The sequence below is a fragment of the Canis lupus genome, chromosome 21 (assembly GCF_003254725.2).
Source record: "Canis lupus dingo isolate Sandy chromosome 21, ASM325472v2, whole genome shotgun sequence".
In the NCBI taxonomy this organism is placed as follows: Eukaryota; Metazoa; Chordata; class Mammalia; order Carnivora; family Canidae; genus Canis; species Canis lupus.
In genome coordinates, this window is record NC_064263.1 from 51,209,688 (window position 1) to 51,237,097 (window position 27,410).

The 27,410-nt window shown below is 38.0% G+C and overlaps 1 protein-coding gene across 4 annotated transcripts; it reads left to right on the plus strand.

Moving 5' to 3' along the window:
• Positions 1 to 27,373, plus strand: MS4A14 (membrane spanning 4-domains A14). 4 transcript variants are annotated; one of them, XM_035704130.2, is made up of 7 exons: positions 1 to 273; positions 2,153 to 2,281; positions 2,663 to 2,752; positions 8,844 to 8,894; positions 11,722 to 11,871; positions 14,602 to 14,700; positions 25,137 to 27,373. In XM_035704130.2, exons 1-7 carry the CDS (start codon positions 136 to 138, stop codon positions 27,183 to 27,185), a joined length of 2,706 nt encoding a protein of 901 aa, XP_035560023.2. In that variant the 5' UTR covers positions 1 to 135; the 3' UTR covers positions 27,186 to 27,373. The 4 variants fall into 4 exon arrangements, with proteins under 4 accessions (XP_035560023.2, XP_035560024.1, XP_035560025.1 ...); XM_035704131.2 differs by lacking the exon at positions 2,663 to 2,752 and adding an exon at positions 8,073 to 8,153; XM_035704132.2 differs by lacking the exon at positions 2,663 to 2,752.
• Positions 27,374 to 27,410: the final 37 nt, after the last annotated feature.

Sequence of the window (27,410 nt, forward strand, 5' to 3'; positions counted from 1 at the left end):
TTCTGTGGTTCTAGGAGCGAGGAGAGCAACCACGAAGGTTCATTGCTCCATGTAAGACTGATGGAAGACCATGGTTTTGGCTGCAGCGATCACTCACTCACTCACTCACTCTTAATAGAGTTCTGCCAATGAATCATGGAGTCATCATCTGAAGTCAAAAGATCGGCCCATGTCATCACTATACAACCAAATGATACAATACTGACTGCATTTCCCTATGGACCTCAGAGCTCTCTGCTGGATTTCCTGAAGGGAGAGCCAAAAGTCTTGGGGGTAAGTCCTCTCCCATCTGCGGGTTTTCCTGGAAAGGAGAAAAGAAGCTGTTTTTTTCCAGGTGTGTCTGCCTGGAGGCTTTTTCAGGAAGGGACTTGATTCCCCTTCTTTTTTTTTTTTTTTTTTTTTGTCACTTTTCATCTTAATGTTTCCTTCTTGACTAATCATAAAAACTTCTAAGTCACTTGCTTGTACAAATAACCTTGATCTTCAGTAGAAGAACCAATATATAGCAAATATTACCATTTCCCTGGTTTTTGATAAATAAGAGAAATAAAAGTTCTGCTTAGAAATGCACAGTTTGCCTTGTAAATGTCTTATTTATAAGCATGTCTTAGAAATGCTTCTGGAGGCTTATTTAATGCTGGAAAAAAACAGTATTTATTTATTTATTTATTTATTTATTTATTTATTTATTTATCATCTTTATTTTTGTTGTTTAAATTCAATTAGCCAACATATATAGTAAATTATTTTCAGATGAAGAGTTCAGTTAATCGTAAGTTGCATATCACACCCAGTGTTCATCACATCACGTGCCCTCCTTAATGCTCATTACCCAGTGGCCCCGTCCCCCGCCCCCCAGTAACCCTCAGTTTGTTCCCTATAGTTAAGAGTCTCTCATGGTTTGTCTTCCTGTCTGATTTCATCTTGTTTTATTTCCCCCCTTCCCCTGTGCTCCTCTGTTTTGTTTCTTAAATTCCACATATGAGTGAAACCATATAATTGCCTTTCTCTGATTAACTTATTTTGCTTTGCTCTAGTTCCATGCATATCATTACAAATGTCAAGATGTCATTCTTTTTCGCTGGGTAGTATTCCATTGTGTATTTATCACATCTTCTCTACCCATTCATCTGTTGAGGAGCATCTGGGCTCTTTCCACAGTTTGACTATAACTTCCTAACACTGAGGCAATCCTAGGGCTTTTCATGAGGAGTTAGTACTGCTCTTTGAATTCTATCAGAGAGGTTGAAGGAAACTGGTATAATTTTTCCAAATATTTTATTGATAAGGTGACCTCAGGACATGGTGGCGCCTCCCTTGGAGCTAAAAGCCATTCAAGGAGAGGTTAAACTTCCCCTTTGTGCTGTCACAGGCATTGGGAGTTGTTTGAAAACTATATTCAAAGCTCATAGTAAGCCACAAACTAGACAAAACATTTTCAGTCATACATGCACCTAGAGGAGGGCTGTGTACACAGACTCCACCCTTTGTAAAAGAAGAAAATCACTACCTGTGGTCAATGCATGGGGAAAAATCCAGAATGCTTGAAGAGAAGCTCTGTTCCAAGAAGAGCTGCCCTCGCTGCAAGAGCACCACGGTACAGACTCCTAACAGCCTGATAAGCCCAGTGGATTACTGTCACCTCTAGACAGGCTCCTGTCTGAGGAGCAGAAGAGAACTCACCCCACCCTCTTCACTCTAGATCAGCACACTTCAAATTTTTAGAGAAGTGGGCTCCAAAAGCATGTACTGGGTGCGGAAAATGTGTGTGTGCTGGGGACTGGGGACAGGAGGAGGATGCTGGAGCTATAGACGGGAAAACGTGCAAGGTGAAGAGTTTGCAGTCTCTGTCCTCAAGGAGCTTACAAGTAGGCCAGGCTTATATTTAAATCTGTCTGGTGCAAGGGAAATTGGTAATACGGGGGATTCAGTAAGTAGCGAAGGATGAGAGTGAGGGTCACGAACCTGAAGGACCAGGTGAGTGTGGTGAGGAAACAGACAACGGAAAATCTGAGGGCAGCTGGCAGGTGGAAGGGAAAGGCATTCATGTGGAGGGAGGTGTGACGTAAGCAAGGTGGTATGCCCAGGGACCCGGAGGAGCCCAGTGAGCTGGGGCACTTCTGATCTCATGGACCCATTTCTTTCCTCACAGGCTCTCCAGATCCTGCTTGCATCGATCATTGTGGGCGTTGGAAGTATATTTGCATTTAATTACATCAATTTCTCCCAGAGGTTTCCCCTCGTTTTCCTCACAGGATATCCCTTCTGGGGAGCACTTATTGTGAGTACTGTCAGTTAGGAGCTTTGGAGAAATTATGGTCAAGATTATGGTCAAGACTGGTTTGAACTGCCCCAGGTCCTGGCATAATGAATCCCATGAATATGGTCCCCAAGGAAACCAAATTGTCCCTTCTGTGGCCAGAGAAGTGACTCGTTTAGTCATTGCACTACCATCATCACAGAGGTAACTTCTCCTAGGTGTACAGTGCTTAAAAGTTCCCAAAGCCCTGTGCGTAGAATAAGTCATTTGCTCCTTATCACCAACGGGAGATCAGACGGGCAAATGTCCTACTCTTTTCTTTGCAAATATGGAAATGGAATTAAGAGTAGATAACAATTTTTATTTGAGTACAGATGACACACAATGTTACATTACTTTCAGGTGAACAACATACTGATTTCACAAGTTTATACATTATCCTGTGCTCACCACAAACGTAGCTACCACCTGTCGCCAGACATCTCTACTGAGGTATGAGCGACTGTATGCTTCACGCTGTGCCATTTATTCGCATGACTTATTCATTCCATAACTGGAGGCATGTATGCCCCTCTCCCTTTCACCCTTTTTCTCCAGCCCCAACCCCCTCTCCTCTGGTAACTGTCATTTCGTTCTCTGTATTTATAGGTCTGAATCTGTTTATTCATTTTTTTTTTGAGATTCCACATGAGTGAAATCACATGGCATCTTTTCCAGTTTGACTTATTTCATTTAGCATAATACCTTCTAGTTCCATCCATGTTGTCTCAAATGGCACAATTTCATCCTTTTTATGGCAGTGTAATATTATATTCCCCTGTATGTACCACATCTTCCTTATCTATCAATGGACGCTTAGGTTGCTTCTGTATCTCGACTATTATAAATAATGCTGCAATAAACATAGGGGTGCGTATAATTCTTCCAATTAGTGGGGTTTTTTGTTTTCTTTAAGTAAATAATAAGTAGTGGAATTACTAGATCATATGGTCTTTCTATTTTTAATTTTTTGAAGAAATTCTGTACTATTTTCCACAGTGGCAATACTAATTTACGTTTCTACCAACACTGCATGAGAGTTCCTTTTTCTCCATATCCTCATCAACACTTGTTATTTCTCTTTGATCTATAAATGAAGGAGACACCAATTGTGGTTTTGATTTGCATTTTCTTGGTGATCAATAATGTTGAGCATCTTTTCATGTGTCTGTTGGCAATGTGAATGTCCTTTTTGGGAAAACATCTATTCAGGTCCTCTGTCCATTTTTAATCAGATTGGCTTTTTGTTTTGTTTTGTTTTTTGGTGTTGAATTGTGGAAGTTCTTTATATATTTGAGAGATTAACCCCTTATTTGACATATCATTTGCTAATACCTTCTCCCATCCATTAGGTAGTCTTTTAAAATTTTGTTGATGGTTTCCTTCACTGTGCAAAAGCTTTTATTTTGAGGTAGTCCCAGTAATTTATTTTTACTTTTGTTTCCCCTGTCTTAGAAGACATATCCAGAAAAATGTTTCTATAGCCAGAAAAAATTACTTCCTGTGTTCCTTTCTAATATTTTTATAGTTTCAGGCTTAGGTGTGATTAATCTTGAGTTTATTTTTGTGTATGGTGTCAGAGAAAGTGGTTCAGTTTCATTCTTTTTTACATGTAGCTCTCTAGCTTTCCCAGCTTCATTCATTGAAGAGGCTGCCTTTTCCCCATTGTATATTCTTATCTTCTTTGTCACAGATTAATTGAACATATTATCATGGGTTTATTTATGGGCTCTCTATTCTAATCTAATGATCTATGTTTATATTTTTGTGCTACTACCATACTGTTTTAATTACTGCAACTTTGTAGTATATCCTGAAATCTGGAACTGTGACACCTCCAGCTTGTTTTTCTTTCCCAAGATTGATTTGGCTACTCAGAGTCTTTTGTAGTTCCATACAAATTTAGTACTCCTGTACTACTTGCTCTAGGTCTGTGAAAAATTCTGCTGACATTTTGATAGAGATTGCATTGAATCTGTAGATTGCTTTGGGCAGTATTAACATTTTAGCAATATTAATTCTTCCAATCCATGAACATGGGAATTATCTTTCCATTTATTGTGTCATCTTAAATTTCTTTCAGCTATGTTTCATAGTTTTCAGAGTACACGTCTTTCACCTCTCTGTTTAAGTTTATTTCTAGGTATTTGATTCATTTTGGTACAACTGTAAATGGAGTTGTCTCCTTTTCTTTCTGCTACTTTGGTATTCGTATATAGAAACACTACTGATTTCTTGGTATTAATTTTGTATCCTGCAACTTTACTGAATTCATTTATTATATCTAGTAGTGTTTTGTTAGAGTCTTTAAAATTTTTCTATGCATAATATCATGTCATCTGCAAATAGTGACTTCTTTAGCAATAGTGTTGCCTCTTATTTCTTTTTCTTGTCTGATTGCTGTGGCTAGGACTTCCAGTAATATGTTGAATAAAAGTGGTGAGAGTGGACATCCTTGTCTTGTTCCTGATCTTAGCAGAGAATTTCTCAGTTTTTCACCATTAAGTATGATGTTAGTTATGGATTTTTCATACATGGCCTTTATTATATTCTGGCTTGTTCTTCTAAACCCACTTTGTTGAATGTTTTTATCATGAATGGATATTGAATTTTATCAAATGCTTTTTCTGCATTTATCAAATTGATCATATAATTTTTATCATTCTTTTTCTTGATGTGATGTATCATGTTGATTTGCAAATATTGAACCACCCTTGCAATAAATCTCACTTGATCATGGTGAATTATCTTTTTAATGTTATTGTTGAATGTAGCTTTCTAATGTTTTGTTGAAGATTTTTGAGTATATTCATCAGGGATATTGGCCTGTAGTCTTCCTTTTTTGTGGTGTCTTTGTCTGGTTTTGGTGTCAGGATAATTCTGGCCTTATAGAATATCTTTAGAAGCTTTATTTCCTCTTCTATTCTTTGGAATATTTTGAGAAAAAGAGATGTTAACCTATTTAAATGTTTGGTAGATTTCACCTGTGAATCCATCTGGTCCTGGACTTTCACTTTTTGAATAGATTGTTTTTGTTTTTGTTTTTGTTTTAGACAGAGGACAAGCACATGTGGGGAGGGGCAGAGGGAGAGAGAGAATTTTAGGCAGGCTCCACACACACTGCAGAGCCTAATCTGGGGCTCAATCTCACCTGAGATCATGACCTGAGCCAAAATCAAGAGTCAGGTGCTTAACTAACTGAGCCACTCAGGCACCACAGTAGAATATTTTTTATTACTGATTCAATTTTGTTACTGGTAAGCAGACTGTTCATATTTTCTATTTCTTCTTAATTCTGTTTTGTAAGATTGGATGTTTTTAGGAATTTATTCATTTCTTATACGTAGTCCAATTATTTGGCATAAAGTTTTCATGATATTCTCTTATAATCCTTTGTATTTCTGTGGTGTCAGTTGTTACTTTCCCTCTCTCATTTCTGATTTTATTTATTTGGGTCCTTTTCCTTTTTTTTTTCTTGATAAATCTGGCTAAGAGCTTATCAGTTTTGTTTATCTGTACAAAGAACCAGTTCTTGGTTTTACCGATTTTTTTTTCTATTTTTTAAAGTCTCTATGCTATTTATTTGTACTATGCTTTTTATTATTTCCTTCCTCTACTCACCTTGGGCTTTGTTTGTTCTTTCTTTTTCTAGTTCCTTTATATGTAAGTTAAATTATTTGAGTTTTTTCTTCTTGAAGTAGGCCTGTATCACTATATTATTTCCCTCTTAGAACTGCTTTCAATGCATCCCAAAGATTTTGGACCAATGTGTTTTCATTTTCATTTGTCTACATGTTTTTTTTTAATATCTTCTTTGATTGCCTCATTGACTCATTGGTTGTTTAGTATCATGTAGTTTAATCTCAAGAATAGATAATAACTTATGAATATCTAGCTAGCATTCATAGAATCATAGACTCTCATAACTTAAGAAGAATTCTAAAGATGATTATTATGGTTTCATCCCCTTATTATTCCCAGAGACAATTTTATGAATGCCACTCATCGAGTTAATTATGAAGCCATACATATAATTCTTAGTAGAGTGTTATTTGTATCTAATCCCCACAGCTTTGGTTCCTAATCTTCTGCCACAATATTTAAGGGGAGACTCAATACACCTTCCCCCACCAGAACATACCCTCTCAGGATGGTAAGAATACTATCTGTTTTAATTGTTTAGAAGCTAGAATCGGGATCCCTGGGTGGCGCAGCGGTTTGGCGCCTGCCTTTGGCCCAGGGCGCGATCCTGGAGACCCGGGATCGAATCCCATATCAGGCTCCCGATGCATGGAGCCTGCTTCTCCCTCTGCCTGTGTCTCTGCCTCTCTCTCTCTCTCTCTGTGACTATCATAAGTAAATAAATAAAAATTAAAAAAAAAAAAAAAAAAAAAAAAAAAAAGAAGCTAGAATCATGCCTGCTGCATAGTAGATATAAATGAATTCATCACTCAATGAACAAATGAGTGAAATAATAACTAAATGAGGCTATTGTCTCTATTAAAAACCCAGATCTCTTTTGATAAATACAAACATGCCATACCTTTTCTATAATCTGCATTTCAAAATCAACTAGCAGTGTTTTCATTTTCCAAATATAAATAATATAATGACTATAATTTTCATACTACACATCCTGCACTGTAGAGAATCAAAAAGACAAAGCCCCACTTCCCCATTTCACAACAGAATTTCCCCAGTGTGACTGTGTGTGATCTACTTGCATGAATTCTAGTGAGATTCTCACATACCGCTCTTTAAAACTCCACTCTCCACTAAAATGATACTTGCTAGGCCCGTACTCTATCTTTGGTAGAGCTGCAGGTACTGAGCATAATGAGGGAAGTAATGAATTGCTCTTCTTAGAAATAGATGGGGTTTGTCATATAATAGGGAGGCTAGAAGTGGAAAAGTAAAAAACAAAACAAAACAAAAACCCCTCCACAGATGTGTTATTTTACTTGCACTCGATAAGAGAGAAGTTCCAGATGCCCTGTGAATATTTAAGGAAGATTTCACCTGGCTTGGAGATCAAGGAAGTGCTTTGCACATAGGTGTTCACTGGGTGGAGTGGAAGGAAAGCATGCCCTGACAAAAGCAAAGCATAAGTGAAAGGCTTGATGTGGGAAAGAGCAACAGAAAGAAGACCAATGAATCTATGGTAGTGCTACAAAACGAAACCAAAAATGTAGACTGCAAACAGGTCATGCCCTTTGTAATCATATTAATAATATGGAATTTTATTTAGTTTTTATTTTTTTAAGATTTTATTTATTTATTCGAGAGAGGAGAGAGAGGGGGAGAGAGAGAGAGAGAGAGAGAGAGAGAGAAGCAGAGACACAGGCAGAGGGAGAAGGGTCTCTGCAGGAGCCCGATGAAGGACTCGACCCCAGGACCCAGGGATCACACCCTGAGTCAAATGCAGATGCTCAACCCCTGAGCCACTCAGGTGTCCCAAGAATATGGAATTTTAATATGAGATTAAAGAAAACCTGCTGATAATCTTTAAAGAGGAGAGTGACATTTGAAGACTGTCATCTTTAAAACATCATTGGTTTTTCTGAGTGGTAACTGAACCTGAGGATGGTAGCAGCAAACCTGGGACAGCTGGTTGGGAGGAGGCTACAAGAATCCAGGCATGGAAATGGCAGTGGAGATAGAAAGCTTTGAGAGTGATTTGGAGGTAGAATTGATCCAGTGGGGATCCATTGTGGGCAATGAAGTGAATGGAGGAATCAAAGGTAACTTTCTGATCTCTGCTTGTCACCTTGAGGTCCCTGAACACCAAGATCCAGATGTCCTCAAAGTCCAACACCAATTCCTACAAGAGGTTTCTATGCCCAGAATATTAAAAGTAAGAGGGCTCCACTTTGGGTGACAGAGTTCTCATCTTCCCTGAGTTGTACTAGACTCTATATCCCAGATAAAGGAGTGGCTGAGATAATTATATTAGATGCAAGCCCTCTTTTTTTAAATTTTTATTTATTTATGATAGTCACAGAGAGAGAGAGAGAGGCAGAGGGAGAAGCAGGCTCCATGCACCGGGAGCCCGACTGTGGGATTCGATCCCGGGTCTCCAGGATCGCGCCCTGGGCCAAAGGCAGGCGCCAAACCACTGCACCACCCAGGGATCCCCGAGATGCAGGCCCTCTTATCACCCTTTAGAGTGTTCTGCTTGAGAAAGTCTCCTTCCACACCTCCAACACCCTTCCCTTCCCTCCACCAGGCCCAGAGCCCAGAATTATCTTCCAATTTAGAGCCCAGTTGGGAGAAACATCTCAGTGGTACCGTTTGGACCATAATGAGGGGCCTGCCTCTCTCAGCTGATCCTATTGTTCAGTGCTGAGTATGCCTAGCACGATATTTCATTTTGCATCGGTGCCAGTGCCTACTCTTCTTCCTCCCTGATGCTCAGGTTGAAAGACTTCATGGTCCAGGAGATTTGCAGACGTACAGATTACAATATAACCTCCAAAGGAAATTATATTGTAAGGGAGTCAAAAACACATCACCTGTTGACTTTTATCTCTTTTCTTCTTAACAGTATGTTATTACAGGATACCTCACAGGAATCAATGACAAGGCAAAATGTATGGTAAGTTACTTTTGTGACTTCTATGTAATTTAAGATAATCTATTTACTTTACATCGTCTTTGTGTATGAAACCTTTAGTAGTAAAGGATCTCAGGAATATCCTTAAACATCAAGTTTTGCAGTTCCGGTCATTCCTATTTGCCAATGTCACCACTAACCTTTACCCTTCTACTAGTTCCCATTTCCCTGGTCAAATAATCTGAAAGAGTTTCTTGTTGGAAACCATTCTATATTCCTCTAACTCAATGGTTTTTAACTGGGAATAATTTTGCCTCTTCCCCCAGAAATATCTGACAGTATCTGAAGACTTTTTTAAGTGGGACAACTAGGTTGCAGGCTACTATTGTCATCTAGCAGGTAGAAGTGTTTCTAAACATCCTAAAATGCTTAGAAAAGTTTCCTATAACAGAAAATGATGATCTGAGGGTGTCTGGGTGGCTCAGTTGGTTAAGCGTCTGCGTTCAGCTCAGGTCATGATCCCAGGACCCTGAGATTGAGCCCCGCATCAGGCTCCCTGCTCAGTGGGGAGTCTGCTTCTCCCTCTCCCTCTGCCTGCTTGTGTGTATGCTCTCTCTTTTTCAAGTAAATACATAAAATCTTTAAAAAAGTGATCTAGCCCAAAATGTCTGTAGTGCCAAGTTTGAGAAACCCTGTTCTAACCAAAACCAATCTCAGGATCACTGTAATCTCCCTGCCCCTCACCCCCACCTACAGAAGATTTTCTTTGGGACCTGCCCAAAGTCTGAAGAAAAGAGTCTGGCATTGATGTCAGATCATTGTGGGCTGGAGTCAAGGCTATCACTCATTGCTGTGTCAACTTGAAGGGAAAAGTACTTCAAAGGGTTATTCTGAAAATTTAGTAACATATTACATACAGGGGCATCAAGCGGCTCAGTCAGTTAAGCATCTGCCTAGAGTTCAGGTCATGATCCCAGGATCAAGCCCCAATCAGGGTCCCAGCATAGCAGGTGGTCAACTCGTCCCTCTTCCTCTGCCCTTCATCCCCACTCATCCTCGTGCTCTCACTGTCACTCTCACTCTGCTCTCTCTCAAACAAATAAAGACAAACTTTTAAGAAAAATATTACATATAAAAGATACTTAAAAGTTTGTACTTCTTTCTCACAACCTTTTTTTTTCTCTCTGAAGATGTAAGGCTTCTCTTGAAGCCATTTTAACCATGTTTTTATGGTCCTCTGCCATTTTCCTCTAGGGATAGCTACAGACCATAGGACAGCTCTGACGGGATAGAAGTCCCCATCTCTCTCTACCTGTAGAAATAAATACAGACAATGCAAATAAAGCCCCAAATGCTATTCTTCTCTCCACATCAATTCCTTTCAGAGCGGAAGAATAAACGAAAGACCTACCCCTGACCCAGTGAGAGCTACACAGAGGCAGGCAGATCACTATGGAGGCACAAACACTGAATCGGGCATCGGAAGATCTGGCCTTCCCTCTCAGCTCTTCCACCAACTGCAGGGTTGCTTACAATCACTCCGTCCCTGAACCTTATTCAGCTGTAATGTGGGGATAGGAAGTGATCTGCCTACATCACAAAACCATAATGAGGGTCAGATGAGACAAAGACTGGGCATATTCTCTGTAAACCATAAGGCACAATACACATTGGGGGATTGCGGATCTAGAAATTTTAGTTCATTAAATGTCCTATGGGAGCCAGAAGAGAGCCCAGAAGAGCAAAGGACTGAGGACTTATAGAGATAGAATATCTGTCTATCCTGTGCATTTTCCACCAAAGTGCCTATTTATTGTAAAGACCTGTGCTTGAGGTAACCCTTAAGTCATAGGAATATTTCCAAGTCCTGCCGCGTTAAGCCACAGCTGCTCCAGGATAGGACAGGCTGTGTGAATGCATCACTGCATGCCCTCACAACAGGCATACACAATCAAGATCTAATAAATATCTACTGATTTGAAATATGAGGTTTTTCGTTGTTTTTCCTTTTTTAAAAAAAAGCGATAGCAGTGCTGGGAGAGGTATGAATAAGACAGTCCAGCATACGTATGTGTGTGTGTGTGTGTATAGGAAGAGAGAGTAGGGAATTTGGTGGGGCAATCTGGACTTTTTTATATACCTTCCATGTTGGGACACTGCAATCAAAAAAGGAAATCATTAAAACCCAGTGTAAATTTGTTGCCATCAGTAAATATGTTGGTGATATGGTTGACTACTGTTTGAATCCCTGGAGGAATGAATGTAAGTCACACAAAGGCAGGACCTGTGTCTCTTTGTGTCTCATGGGCCTTATGCAGTCCTGGACACATAGTTGGGGCACACTAAAAATTTATTAGAGTAAATGAATAAATGGATACTACTCTAAAATTAGGTGACATTATTCTTTCTCTCTCTCTCTCTCTCTCTTTTTTTTTTTTTTTTTTTTTGAGGTAGAAATTTAAATTCGAAGAGATTAAGTTATCTTACAAGGTCCTAGTTCACTAGGACTCAAACTCAGGTCTAATTACAAGGTGAAGATATTTCCTAACATACCATTTTGCTTGCAGATTATGAAAGATGGTGCATTAGGATAAAATGAAATTTTTTTTAGCACTAACTATAGAGCACTCCTTCTTCTCTACTCATTCTCTTTCTTGGCTGACTGGCTCATCCTAAAACTTAGTTTGTCTTCTAACTTCAGTGAATCACTATTTAACTTATCATGCCTTTCAAGCATACTGACCTGACGGAGTAATTCATCCCTGAGGGGTATCTGGAAATACAAAAGCACTACAAATTTCTTACATGGTATTTTTGGTTTCATTTCATTTTTATTTATTTTAATATTATTTTTAAAACTATTTTCTAGGGACAAGGTGTCACGGCCATGAATGTTATCAGCTCCTTGGTTGCAGTGGCTGGGATTATTCTAACCATTATCAGCTACAGATATCAGCACAAATACTGCCAGACGCCTTCCCTCGAAGGAATCTGTGTTATAGGTAGAGTTCTTTACAATGTAAGTGCTCCTACTCTGTACGGTGAGTCTATACCATCTGATTTGAACTAGGATCATGATGCATCAATTCATTAACTTTGATTCCAGTAATGGAAGTTAGTTAGCATTTGAACTATTGGAAAGTGTACTATGATGCAGGATCTGATCCTGATCTTGTAAGCTCTCCGAACCTGTTTTCTTTGTGTGGAAAATGAAGATGATAAGAATATGTCCTGCATTGGGTTGTCATGAGAGTTACTTAAATTAGAATAATACTGCCTGGCACAGTGTAAACAGTCAATAGGTTCTAGCTATTACTAGTAGTATTGACCTGGATTTGGATCGAATATTACCTTTTCAGAATTAGTAAAGAACAAAACGGTCTGAAAAGTTTACCCAATTGGGGCACCTGGGTGGCCCAGTCAGTTAACTGGCTGCCTTGGGCTCAGGTCATGATCTCAGGGTTCTGGGATCAAGCCCTGAGACAGGCTCCCTGCTCAGTGGGGAGTCTGCTTCTCCCTCTCCCTCTGCCCCTTCCCCTGCTTATGTGCATGCATTCTCTCTTTCTCAAATAAACAAATCTTTCTTTAAAAAGTTTACCCAATTAATACTAAAAATAGAATATAGTAGGAGAAGGTGTTTGAGCTACTTCATAAAGTATTTTTGTTATTTTATAACATAAGTCATTTTACATCAATATAGCAATTTCATTCATCACAGCAGATGAGCCAGGAAACCAAACTGTAGGGGTCATTTTTAGTGTTTATCCAGTAAATATTCAGTGGCTGTCACTTTTATGCTGACATATCAATGCCTCCAAAAGGCCTTGCCCTTTACTTCCTCAAGTAAATCCTGGGCTTTCATTTTATTTCTGTCAGCCACATCTTGAAGGCTTTGGTCCTCGAACTTTAATGGGATTTGACCTGTTTGGGAGTGAAAGAGAATCACAGGAAACTGTCTTTCCTAATAAAGAAGGAAAGAGAAAAGAGCTACCAGTTCCTGGACACAAGATCTTATTTGATCCTGACAATGATCCATAAAAGCAAGCATAAGGACACTCTCATATGTTCTGAGATAAACTCCAGAATCAGTCTCAAAAAAAGTTACTAAGGAAAGCCAGAAAAACTATGAGAGGAACACAGTCCTGTCCTAATTGGGCCAAGACATACAACATCATAATCCTTCACTCTTTTTTCTAGTGGACAGACCACCACTGCTGTACACGTTAGTACGTATCAGGAAGAAACTGTATACTGACAGGGTTAAATCTCCAGATTTTTGACTGTGTGGATGAGAACTGCAGGATTAGTGTTTACATACAAAATCAGGGAGGATCTGTTCCGAGACACCACGTGTATGACTCGTGATTCCTTGGTGAAATTCCAGTGTCACAAATAAGCTTTTTTTAAAAAATTTATTTATTTATTTATTTATTTATTTATTTATTTATTTATTTATTTATTTATTTTAAGCCAGAACAGTGGATTCTAGACATCTCCTGAATGGACCTCTGTCTCAAAGACCAATCCACTGTCTACATTGTTGCCAGAGCCATCATTCAAAAATGCAGATCTAAGCACATTACACAATAGCTTCTTGTGAAACAGGATTAAGACCCAAATCTTAAAAGGTTTACAAGACCCTGTAACAACTACCTCCTCTACCTTTCCAACATTGTTTCAGGTCTTTATCCTCCTCGCTCCACACTTCTGGCACCTTCTCAAATTCCTTAATGTGGTAAATACCCACTGCCCAGGGCCTTCAGACCAGCTGTCTCTTGCTTCAAACGGTTCCCGGTCTGGTGCCTACCCTTTTCCACCTGCCCAATTACAACCCCTCCTTGTTCTTGAACCTTAGTTTAAACTTCACTTCATTGGGGAATCCTTCCTGATTGCACCTCTACCTTTCCCAGTGCTGGCCTGTCTGGATCTCCCATTATAGTAGTGCGTAGTTCCCAATACTTTCTCAAAGCACTTAATGCAACTTAGCAAAGTAAATAATTGTCTACTTATCTGTCTCTGTTTGCTTCCTTATTATGATAGAAGTTTCACAATGACCAGGAGGCAACTTTATGGTAGACACTTCATTTTGGTTTTATCAACAAATGGAATATCCAAGCTTCTGGATATGTTGCAGGGAAACCAAGGTTCAGACAGACTCAGTTGCTTGACCAGGTTACGTGTGACCTGAGTGCACCCAGATCTTCCCGTCTCCCCCGCCCAAGCTTTCTAGACATCGTGCTATTTCTTACACTGCTTTTTGATCTAACTATTACGTTAAGGCACAGTGGGCAAAACAGCAGTCTGTGGGCTATATCCAGTCTGCATTTTGTCCTATTTGGTTCCCACAAGTGAATGAATAGCCAGACATTTTCACATTAAAAATATGCACATCCTGCTTCCTTAGGAAAGGAAAATACGTCACGGGGCCCACGTTCCCACATGACAACTATTGCTCAGAACTGAGTAATGGATGCATTCTGGGAATACCTTTATTCTCCATCATCTCCCCTCCTAACTGGTTCACTCATTTGGGATGGTTGCCTGGTCCCCATAAGCATTGACGTTTGTTATCTCTGCTTATAAAAAAAGAGGTAAGATGAAAATTGTCCAATCACTGACGGCTATGGGAGCTTCTAAAATGTGTTATTTCCCCTTGTTGGTGTTACAGTGTAAGAAGTCCTTGGCTTATATCTTTAAAATGATAGAGCTTTCATTCCAAATGCCATATATTTATCCTCATTATTTGCAGGGAATTTTGTCAGTCTTACTGATCATCAGCATAGCAGAGCTCAGCATCGCTGTGACTATCGTCTCCTTCAGAAGCAAGTGCTGGACAAACTCCAATGAGGTGCGTTCAGTGTTGTTCTAAGAAAGGGTTCCCACTGGGACACTGCAAGGAGTCCTGTTAGTTGCCAGAGCAGTTTTCTCAGATGCTGAACTGCAGCTTCTAAGGTGAGAGAGGTCAGGGAGAGAGAAGTTTAACATGATGGTTCACTCCACCCTTTGAGATAACTACGCTTCTTTTTCCTGCCCTCTCTGCTATCTGGTCACCTCTGTTCAGACATAGCTCGTCCCCCTGCCAGTCTGCTCTATATAACCACCCTCACTTGCACGTGCCAGCTGTATTAATACTTTTGCTCTTCTAGCGGGCATATAGTAGAATTTCATTGTAATTTTAATTTTCACCTCCTTGATGACAAATGATAATGAGATATTTTTGCGTTTATTGTCCTTGGTATCTTTTTTGGGGGGAAGGTGTCTGTTACCACCATTAGCCAACAGTTACTGCATTATTATGCATTAATATTACAAGAACTTAAATGACTCTTTTTTTTTAAATGATTCTTAATATAAGTTCTTTTTTTTTAAGAGATGTGTATTGCTATTTTTTTCCAGCCTTTGTTTGCCTTTCCATTTTCTTAACAGTTTCTTTCAAGTAAAAAACTTGTTGAAGTCCAATCTATGGTTTATTTTCTTTTATGGTTAGTCTTTTTTGTGTTCTAACAAAGCTTTGCCTACACCAAGATTGCAAATATTTTCTTCTCTACTTTCTTGTAGAGGTCTCACAGTTTTAGCTTTTGTGTTAAGTCTGTAACAGATTTCAAGTTACCTTTTACATATTATATAGCTGTGAGGTAAGAAGTTCATGCACCCCCTGCTATGAAGATATCCAGCTATGCCAATGCTATTTGTTGAAAATGCAACGTTTTCCCCCTTGGCATCTTGGTTGAAAATCAATTGACCTCTTATTTATAGTTTTCTCTTGGACACTATTTTGTCTCATTGATCTGTAGGTCTGTCCTTCCACATATTCCACACTGTCTTAATTTCTGCAGCTTTAGCGTAGTAATCTTTTTTTTTTTATCATGGTAAAATATTCATAACATACTATCTGTCATTTTAGCCATTTGTTCAGTATACGATCCAGTGGCATTAAATATATTCATAATGATGTGTAATCATCACCACTATCTATGCTTAAAACTTTTCATCATCCCCATACAAACTCTGTGCCATAAATATAATTCCCTTTTCCTCCTCCTTCCAGCCCTTGGTAACTTCTAGTCTATTTTATGTCTCTACATCTATTTTCCATTATCTACTGATTATTCTAGATAATTCATAAAAGTAGAATCATATAATACTTTTTCTTCTGTATCTGTTTTACTTGACTACACATAATGTTTTCCAGGTTCATTCATATTTATTTATCAAAATTTCATTCTTTTTATAGATAAACAGTAGTCCATTTTGTGTATATTCCACATTTTGCCTCGTCATTCATCTGTTGATGGACACAGCTTTTTTTCACCCTTTGGCTATTGTGAATAATGCTGCTAGGAACACTGGTATAGAAATATCTGTTCTAATCTCTGAGGGTGCCTGTGTAGTACAGTCAGTAGAGCATCTGGCTATTGATTTTGGCTCAGGTCATGATCTCAGGGTTGTGGAACTGAGCTCTGTGCTTGGGGCAGAGTCTGCTTGGAATTCTCTCTCCATCTCCCTTTGCCCCTTGCTCACTCTCTCTAAAATAAATAAATTTAAAAAAAATCAATTGACCATACATATGAGGGTTTATTTCTGGACCACATTAGTCTATTTACATTAGTTTATTTTGAATACATTAGTCCATATATCTGCCTTTATGTCAATACTATACTTACTTAATTACTATAGTTTTTTATTAAATTTCAAAGTTGGGAAGTGTGATTCTTTCAACATCGTTCTTCTTTTTTTAAGATATATTTTTTTGATCTTTTGGGCCCTCTGGAATTCCATATGAACTTGAGAAATGGTTTTGCCATTTTTGAGAAAAAGGCTGTTGGAATTTTAATAAGAATTGCATTTAAGCTGTAGATAGCTTTGGGTAGTATTAGCATCTTAACAATGTCAAATGTTCCTATGATGAACACAGGATGCCTTTCCATTTATTTAGACCTACTTTAATTATTTTCAACAATATTTTGCAGCTTTCAGCACAGAAATCTTTCATCTCCTTGGTTATATTTATCCCTCAGTATTTAATTATTTTAGATGGTATTGTAAATAGAATTGTTTTCTGAATTTTCTTTTCTTTTCAGAATGCTAATGGCTGGTATACAGGAACACAACTGATTATCACGTGTTGGTCTTGTATGTTGTACTTCGCTGAATTTATTTGAGCTTTCTTGTCATTTCTTTGTCATGTTCCCTATATAGGATCATGGCATCTATGAAAAGTGATAGCTTTACCTATTCACTTCCATTTTGGATGACTTTTACTTCTTTTTGTTTAGCAATAATATGTACAGCTTCCACTACCGTGTTGTGTAACAGTGGTGAAATCAGGCATTCTTGTCTGAATCTTGATTTTAGGGGGAAACATTTCAGTCATTCACCATTTAGTATTATGTTGGTTGTATATTTATCACATTGAGGAATTTTCTCTCTATTCTTAATTTTCTGAGAGTTTTCTTTTTTTATCATTTATAGGTATTGGATTTTGTTAAATGCCTTTTCTTCTCCTAGTGAGATGATCATGTGGATTTTCCCCCTACATTATATTAATGTGACATTTATTGATTTTTTTCATATTGAACCATTTTTGTACATGTGGCATAAGTCTCATTTGGTCATTATGAATAATCCTTTTGATATATTGCTACATTTGACTTACTGATGTTTTGCTGAAAATGTTTGACAAGAGATATTAATAATTTTCTTTTCTTTTTAAATATTTATTTATTCATGAGAGAGAGAGAGAGAGAGAGGCAGAGACACAGGCAGAGGGAGAAGCAGGTCCCATGAAGTGAGCCTGATGTGGGACTCGATCCCAGGACTCCAGGATCACTCCCTGTGCCGAAGACAGGCGCTAAACCGCTGAGCCACCCAGGGATCCCAGATATTGATAATTTTCTATTCTTGCAATGTCTTTATCTAGCTTTAGTATCAGGGTAATGTCAGCTTCATAGAATGAATTGAAAAATTTTCCCTTCTCTTCAATTTTTTGGAGGAGTTAAGAGAATGAATGGTATTAATTCTTCATTAAATCTTTAATAAAATTCACCAGTTAATCTATCTGATCCAAGAGGGATTTTTTTATGTTTCTTTTTGAGTCAGTGAAGATATTTTGTGTGCTTCAAGTAATTTGTTCATTTCTTGTAGAATATCTAATTTATGGGCATACTATTCTTAATATTTTTATATCCTTTTAATCTCTGTAATAATATAGCAATGTCCTCACTTCCATTTTTTTTCAGATTTTATTTTTATTTATTTGAGAGAGAGAGAGAGCAGGTGCAGAAGCAGGGCAGAGGGTAGGAAAATGGGCAAGAAGACTCCTTGTTGAGAAGGGAGCCCAGACATGGGACTCGATTCCAGGACCCTGAGATCATGACCTGAGGTGAAGGCAGATGCTTAACCAGCTGAGTGCCTCCTCATTTTCATCTCTTATTTTAGTTATTTGCTGTATCTTCTTTACTTTTTTTCTTTTTTTCAATCCAGCCATAAGTTTGTTGATTTTGTTGATCTTCTCAAAGAACCAATATCTGGTTTCAATGATTCTCTCTATTGTTTTTCTATTCTATATTTTATCACTAATATTTATTATTTTCTTCCTTCTTCTAGCTTTGGGTTAGTTTGTTTTACTTGTCCTGATTCCATATGCAGTTAGGGTACTGATTTGAGATCTTCTTTTCAAATATAGGCATTTACAGCTATATATTTCCCTCTTAACAAAGCCTTTGCTGCATGCCGTAAGTTTCAGTATGCTATTTTTGTTTTCTTCAATATCAAAGTATTTTCTAAATTCTTTTTTTATTTCTTTTTTGGCTTGCTGGTTGTTTAAGAATATGCTGTTTAATTTCCACATATTTGTCAATTTTTCAGCTTTCCTTGTATTATTAGTTTCTATTTTTATCCAGGTATGGCCAGAAAAGATATTTTGCATGGTATCTTTCAAATCTATTGAAACTTGTTTTGTGGCATAATATGTAGTCTCTCCTGAAGAATGTCCCGCATGCACTTAAGATGAATGAATGTGCTTTTTGCTTTTGTTGGTTGGAGTGTTCAGTGTATGTCTGTCAAGTCTAATTGGTTTACTGTGTTGGTTATCCCTCTGTTTCTTTACTTATCATCTGTGTGGTCATTCTACCCTTTTTGAAAGTAAGGTATTGAAGCCTCCAACTATTCTTGTAGAACTAACTATTTTTCCACTATATCAATTTTGCTTCATATATTTTGAGGATCTGTTATCAGATGTGTGAATGTTTATAATTGTTATATCTTCATGTTCTATCAAAACTTTCATTAATATATAAAGTATTTCTTTGTCTCCTATAATCTTTTTTTGGTTTAAAGTTTATCTGATATAGCCCCCTCCCCAAGCGTTCTCTTGGTTGTTTTTACATGGAATTATTTTTTCAATAATTTCACTTTCAATTTCTTTGTGTTTTTGAATCTACAGTCTCTTGTACACAGTACAAAACTGAACTATTTTTGTCTTGTTTTTATCCATCCAGCCAATCTTTGTCTCTTGATTGGAGAGCTTAAACCTTCTATATTTAAAGTAAATACTAATAAAGATGAACTTACTTCTACCATTTTTTATTTATTTTCTAAATGCCTTATTGTGGGTCACATAGACTCTATTCATGTTTTTAAATTATTTTTCTGTTCCTCAAACTTAATAATTTCAACTGTTCTATCTTTAGGTTTCTTGATTAGTTCATCTGACTGCTCATATCTGCTTTGGAACCCCTCTAGTGTATATTTAATTGTACTTTTCATCTCCAGAAATTCCTTTGGGTTCTGTTTTATAATTTATATCTCTTTACTGATATTCTCATTTTGTTCATACATCATTTTCCTATATTTGCCCATGACTTTCTTTAGCTCTTTTAGCATCCTTAATATAGTTGATTTAAAGTCTTTGTCTAGTAAACATGAAGTCTGAGCTTTCTTGGGTATGTTTGTGTTCCTTAATTTTCTTCCACTGAATAGGCCAAACTTTCCTGATTCTTTGTATACCTTGGTAAAAGTCAACATTTGAGCCTTATACTGTGTTAACTCTGGAAATTAGATTATCCATCTGCCTTAGGGCTTTTGGTGGTTTTTGTTTGTTTGTTTTTATTGGTGTAGAGCATCTCTATGCCAGAGATAAGCTTCAGGACTTCTCAGGTCTTTTCTGAGCCTGCATCTTTTCCTGGGCATGCATAGTGGGTTTCTACGTTCTCCCATAAATACCATTGTTTCTAAATATCAAGAAAATAAAAAAAATTTTTAAAAATCAAAAAGAAAATAGTGGAAGTTGAGTAATTTCCTATAGAGCTATTTCAGTTAGGATGTGTTGAAATAATGGAATCTAGCCTCTGCACCTACACATCAGTGATTAGAAGCAGCAATCTGCAATTAAAACACAGAAACCTGATATTTGGAAGACATGATCCTAATTGGCCACCAAGGCTCCTGAAATATAGGTTGCCATCCCCCAGCTGCCTGTCAAAGGCTCAGAGTGGGAGATAAGTAGTCACTCTGATGCTGAAGGCTTAAATTGACTTACATAACGCATGACTTTACCAGCCAAGTTTTCCCCTGGAAGTTGCAAGTGTTCACATAGACTCCAGAGTTGCAAAATAGTTATTTCAGAGTGTTTCTGCCAATACATTTGTTGTCTGGATGAATACATTAATTCCAGGAGTTTCCTATTCTGCTTTCTTCCCTGAGGCTCCCCTAGAATAATAATCCTTAAAATCAGATAGTATAAATCTTGCAACTTTGTTGGTTTTCAACAACAATCTTTTCTAATTCCCAACCATAGATTGAAAAGGTTTATATTTTACCCTTAATTATGATATTACCTATAGGGTTTTCATAGACTAAATTTATCCTCTTTTGTAAAGAAACTTTTTTATCATGAATGAATATCAATTTTTATAATTTTTCATCTCATGCTTACACTTTTATTATTTCATCTGAGCCCAGGTATTTGGCATACTGTTCTTTTCTTGATACAACACAGAAGAGTATGAAACTCTTTACGAGCAATATTAAAATGAGTTACGCTGAATAACTATTCAATTTAATTCCACAAAAAGGGTTTTTTAATGGCATAGTAATGTGCAAAGTATAACAGGGAATGCAAAGGTACTATGTAATATGCACCCTGATCTCAAGAAAAGGAAAGGGAAAGTAAACTCTTAATATTTACCGAGTAACTTCTCTGTGCCAACCACAATGCCCAAGGCATTATTTTATATAGACTTCAGTCATAGCCATCCTGGAGTAAAGTGTAACTGAAGTGGTTATTATAAAGAAGCATGTATTAGAAATTAAATATATTAGATAGAGAGAAAAGCACAGGATCTAGAATTCAACTGCAATGTATGACCCCTAGCTTCACAAGTAATAGCTCTGTGACACTGACTGAAACCTCAGTTCTCTGAGTCATAAAACAAGGTTAATAATCTCATAAGGATATTATAACTATTATTTGAGATGACTTTGGAACCTTGTCTAGCATCTGGTAATCACTGATGAGTACATTTAAAGTTATACACTTAAAGTCTTAAATAAAGTTAAAGAAATTATAATTCATGCCTTCAAATCTTTCTTTTTACAAATGAAAAAAATACTATTCAAATGAAACGAATGTTTGAGGATGAGTAAAAATGCAGAAATATCCCCTACAGTGCTATTAATCTTTGCATAAATAGTCTTTCAAAGGCAATAAAACATAGATGTGAAAACAAATTAGAAGGTGGAGAATGACAATGTGTAGTAAAAGAGAACACAGAGACTCATTTTAGGCCAGCCATCAATCAAATAGGTAGTCACAATTAGGTTATTTAATCACCCAGAGTGCCAATCACTTCATCGAACAGAACAAGTAGTCTCTTCTTACTCTATGGATGACCTAAGAAAGAACATAGGCCGACAAAACTAAGTAGATAGGTCTGTAATGACAGCCTTTCTCAAAAACAAAACAAACAAACAAAAAATAAAAACAAAACTGAAGAACTGGAAGCATTGGCTAAAGGTGGTATCAGATGCTGTCATTTAGTTGCTTAAAAAACTTCCATAGATCTCACTTGTCTGTAGAGGAAAGCGCAAATTTCCTGCCCTAGTGTCCTGATATATTCATGCTGCTGTAACAAAAATACCACGGACTAGGTGGCTCAAGCAACAAAAATTTCTCAGAGTTCTGGAGGCTGGAAGTCCAAGATCAGAGTGCTAGTAGATTCAGAGCCTGGTGAGCACCCACTTCTTGGTTCATAGATGCCATCTTCTCACTGTGTCTTCAGATGGAGGGAAGGGAAAGGGTGCTATCTGGGTTTCTTTCTATAAAAGTATTAATTCCATTTATAAAGGCTTCACCCTCATGATCTAATCACCTCCCAAAGACCCCCACCTCCAAATACCATCACTCTGGGGATTAAGTTTTATGAATTTAGGGGGAACTAATTCAATCTATAATATTCCATCCATTCCTGCTCCCCAAATTCCTGTCCTTTTCATATGAAAAATATATTATTTACATCCCAATTGCCCCAAAAGTCTTATCTTGTTTTAGCATTAACTTTAAAGTCAAGTCCAAAATCTCATCTAAATATCATCTAGATCAGATACAGTGAGACTCAACGTATGATTCATTCTCCTTTAGTTGTGAATCTATGAAACCAAACATGTTATGACACCAAACTTCCAAAATGCTATGGTGTATTCTTCCAAAAGGGGGAAATAGGAGAAAAGAAAATTCATGTCCCAAGTAAGTCTGATACCTAACAGAGTAAACAAACCTTAAGGCTCAGGAATAATTCTCTTTAGCTAGACGCTCTGACTTCCAAGCTCACTGTGGAGGTGACATCACCCTCATGGGTGAGCAGGAAGGCCCCACAGTCATTCTCCCCCTGAGCTCTGCCCCCTGCAGCAGCTCTCTGACTGGGCCGTATAGTCCTTGCAGGCTGGAATCCCAAGCCCACGGCTCTGTCAGGAAGTCCTGTCTTTTGAAATCTCAGTGGATGTGGTCGCAATCCCATGGCTCAGCTGGTTGCAACCCATGCAGCAGTTCTCAACACTGGCACAGCTCTGCGCCCCCAAGGTGAGGCATTCTGGCTCAGCTGGAAACCAGAGAGGTGGTCCTACCCTTAGAAACCATCCTTCTTCCAGGGCCCTTTACTCTGGGCCCATGGTAGGAGTGGCAGCCCTGATACACTCTGAATCACCTTCGGTGTCGTTCTTCCATTGTTTTGGAGAATAGGTTCTGGCTTCTATTGAGACGGCTGATCTATACCAATTTCCTCATCAGGCAAAAATTAAGCCTCATAGTCTTAGTGTTCTCATTTTTAGCAATGTGGGTAGACTGGGAATCTTCCAAACCATCAAGTCCTGCTTCCTTTTTGCTAGAGAATTCCATTTTTAAGTAATTTCTCTCTTCTCACATTTTACTATTAGCTGCCTGAAGGAGCCAACCCTCACTTTCAACACTGTTTAGAAATAGCTTTGGCTAAATTTTATAAAATACTTATTGTTAATTATTAATAATATCATTTACTACATGAAGTTTCATCATTTCATTCACTATTGCACGTTTTACCTTCCATTAACACCAGAACACAAATACAATTTGGCCGAGTTCTTTGGCACTTTATAGCCAAGATCACTTTTCTTCCAGCTTCCAATAACCTATTCCTCATTTCTGTCTGAGACCTCAGCAGAATCACCTTTATCTTTCATATTTCCACCAACATTTTGTTCAGGAGTACTTAGGTATTCTTTAAGAAGACCGAGACTTAGCCCTCGACACAAGGGTTTGAAAAAAAAAAAAGAAGAAGAAGACCGAGACTTTATCTATGGCTTTTATCTTCCTGGACCCTCACCACGACAGCCCTTAATGGTCCATTCACAGCAAGATAAGCTTTTTCTAGCAAGCACTTCCAAGGTCTGCCAGGCTCCAAACATCACCCAGTTCTACATCTACTTCTACATTTTTAGGTATTTGTTACAGCAGCACTCCCACTTCTTGGTATTGATTTGTGTCTTAGTCTATTTGTACTGCTATACCACAGATAGAGTGGCTTAAACAACAAAGATTTATTACTCATAGTTCTGAAAGCTGGAAGTCCAATATTAAGGTCCTGGCAGATTCAGAGCCCTGGTTCATAGTTGTTAGTCTCACTGTGTCCTTGCTTGGAGTAAGGGGCAAGTGAGCTCTTTGAAGTCCCTTTATAAAAGCACGAATTCTATTTACAGAAGACCCAGCCCCATAATCTAACTCCTTCCCAAAGAGCCTACCTCTAGATACCATCACATTGGAGATTAGGTTTCAACATATAAATCTGGAGGGACACAAGCATTCAATTTATAGCGCCTAGCACACCATCTAGCAATGTCTAACTGCTTACCCTCTCGTCACATAATACTGCATCGTAACCTTGTGTTTTGGTGCCCATTGTTTATTTCTACCTGGATTTCAACTCCTATCTTACTTCATCTGACCTTTTTGGATAAGGAATTCCTACTCAACCATCAGCTATTACTCCTCAATGAAACATTTCATGGTCCTCAAAATCTGATGATCCTCTACATTCCCACAAAGAGCTTAATACCTATTCTATAAGAGCATTTGCTAAATTGTATTGCCATCTCTTTATATCGTGGTTACCTATCATTGTGAGCACCTTATAGGCAAAACCCACGTCTAATATTTTTTTTATCTCCAGTATCTAGTTCATCTAGTAGGTCAACAGTAAATCATAAAACTGAATATATGGGGGCACCTGGGTGACATAGTTAAATAATGGACTCTTGCTTTCAGCTCAGGTGTGATCTCAGGGTTGTGAGATTGAGCCCTGAGGCTCCACACTCAGAATGGAGTCTGACTGAGCCTCTCTCTCTCTCTCCTTCTGTTCCTCTCCCCTCTCCCCCTCTCTTCTGTACTCACTCTCTCAGTGAAATAAGTAAATAAATCTTTAAAAAAACCTTGAATATATGAATACTGAGTGGATAATTTTAAATTTCTGAGAAGCTTTATAATATTAAGTATGGGAAGAATACTTCAATCTTAATCAAATTCCCCTTTTCAATATTTGAGATAATAGTAGGTGATGACTTGTCCAAAATAAAACCAATGAGTTGATGGCAAAGCCAGTGCTAGTAGTTATATTTGTTTTCTGACTCCTTGTGTAGGTATTATGTTCTATCTACTATCTTAAGGCAGAGATGAAAAATCACTTGGGAATACAAGAAGAAAAGAATATCAAAAGTTGATTGTTACATTAATGTTTCCCCTACCCCTTGGTTTTATAGATTGTATTTTTCTTGCCTTCGGATGTTACTCAAGATAGTTCATTATCTGCCCCTGAAGAAAATGCTGCAATACAATTTGAGTTTCATGAACAGTCTTCTACTAATGATTCAATATCAAACACACAGCCTGTTTTCATTGGAGGTTATACTTTCTTCAAGTTAAGAATCTCAAAAAATCCTTTAACCTTTCGATATTCAAGGAGGAGAGGTAGCAATACTTATTATACATCTTCTGAGTCTGTGCTAGATGAACAACGGAAAAGTATCCCTCCACTTTCACAACTTTATGAGGAAGAAACTAAACTGAAACTTTTTCCTCCTGCATCAAAGAAAAAGCCCACGGAAAATATTCTGCCTACTACACAAATAAAAGATGAAGATCTAAAATCTGCTATCACACAACTCGCAAAAAAACAAACCCAACTGCAGCAGTCCCAAGCTTTGCCATCCCAAGTTTCTCCATCCTATTCTGTAAAAAAGCCCCAACAGTTATCACCTAAAGACTTTCCATCCCAAGCTTTGCCAGCCCAAGTCCTAGTATCTGAAGCCCCAAAACCTCATTTCATGCAGCCTCATGGCCTAACATCAGAAGACATGCCATACCAAGACATATCATCCGAAGACCAACAATCCCTAGGCATTGCACATCAAAATTCTCCTTATCAAGACATATCATCCCAGAACATACCATATCAAAGCATGCTATCCCCACATCTACCACCCCAAGACATACCTAACCAAAATCTGCTTTCCCAGATACAAACTCTGCCTACACAAGTCATGCTATTTGAAGCCCCAACATTCCATGCTGCACAGTCCTCTAATATACAACGCCTAAATCAGCAGTCCTTAGAGCTTCAACAACAAAACCAACAATATATGCAAGCAGCATATCAAGATATGCAATCAGAAGTCAAGTTACTGACCCAAGAATGGAAATCTAAGGAGGACTTCCATAGCAGGAAATCCTCAAAGTGGCAATCCCTAGACTGGCAAAATGAAAATTCGCAATCTCTAAAGTCACCTAATTTAGAGCAACAAAACAAAAGCTTGCAATCTCCAAAACAGAAAGCCCCAGACCAGCAAATTCAAGGCCAACAATCCCTAAAAAGGAAATCCCTAGACCAGCACATCAAGGATTGGCTATCTCCAAAGAGGCACTCTATAGATAAGCAAATCCAAGTTAAGCAAGACAGACAGCAACACCTAGATCAGCAAGCTGAGGTCCAGGTGGTCCAATGGGAACAATTACAAAGGCAAGGTGAAGATCAACAGGACGGAGAGAAGCAATCTCCAATGAGACAACACAAAGAAAGACAAGATAAAGCTCTACAGGTTTATAAGGGGCAAGCCATCAAGAAACAAAGCAAATACCAGCAAACTGAAGACCTGCAGGTCCAAGAGGAGAAATCTCTAAAGCAGCCACATCAAGATGGGCAACTCCAAATCCAGGAACACCAAGGCTGGCAATTTTCAGGCCAACAATCCCAAGATTGGAAAGCTCAAGGCTGGAGAAGCAAAGACTGGAAAGTGCAGGAAATGCAATTAGAAATGCCTCATTCCCTAAAGTGGGAATCTCAAATCCAGCAAACCCAAGATCTATTAGAAAAAGGATCCCTAAAGCAGAAGGCTCTACACCAAGATGTCCAAGCTGTGCATGCCATAACTCGACCTCAACAATTACAGAGCATTCCATTTCAAGACAGTCAGTATCAAGATAAGCACCAACAAGACCTTAAATACACAGATACCCAAAAAGAAGATATGCATACAAACACCATGCAAACAGACAACAAATCAGAAGACATGAAAAGTGAGAGCCAAAACCTATACAACCTGCAGATGGAAGACAAAAAGCCAGATTGTAATTGTTCCTCCTGCCAAAGCTCAGTGCAAGACACACATTTCACCTCTACATCCGATATAAACTCAGAACAAGATGTTCAGAAAAACATTTCAATTTGCTCAACTACATACCAAGAAGATATAACTTTAACTACCACCTCATGTTACCCGAAAGACCAACAGCATTCTGAAGACTCTGACTAACGTGCATAATCTACCCAAACGCCATACTGCTCCCAGTTATGAAAACAAAATAAGGAAAAACAATATAGTCTCCTCCAACCTATGTTCTCAAGCATAGCTGCTACCTTTTTCACTCGCAGAAAACAAAGGCCATGCATAACACTCAAAGGATTTGTCCTTAATTAAAATAAAATGGTAGCTAATATTAATGCTGTATCAGAACTTTCTGAGTTTGAAGAAGTAGTT

What these genes read in the sequence shown, in the direction of transcription:
- MS4A14 (XM_035704130.2), top strand. Translation starts at nt 136, where the DNA reads ATGGAGTCATCATCTGAAGTCAAAAGATCGGCCCATGTCATCACTATA. An exon ending in GAGAGCCAAAAGTCTTGGGG is followed by an intron (nt 274 to 2,152) that starts GTAAGTCCTCTC and finishes CTTTCCTCACAG; the next exon opens with GCTCTCCAGATCCTGCTTGC. An exon ending in GCTGGACAAACTCCAATGAG is followed by an intron (nt 14,701 to 25,136) that starts GTGCGTTCAGTG and finishes TTGGTTTTATAG; the next exon opens with ATTGTATTTTTCTTGCCTTC.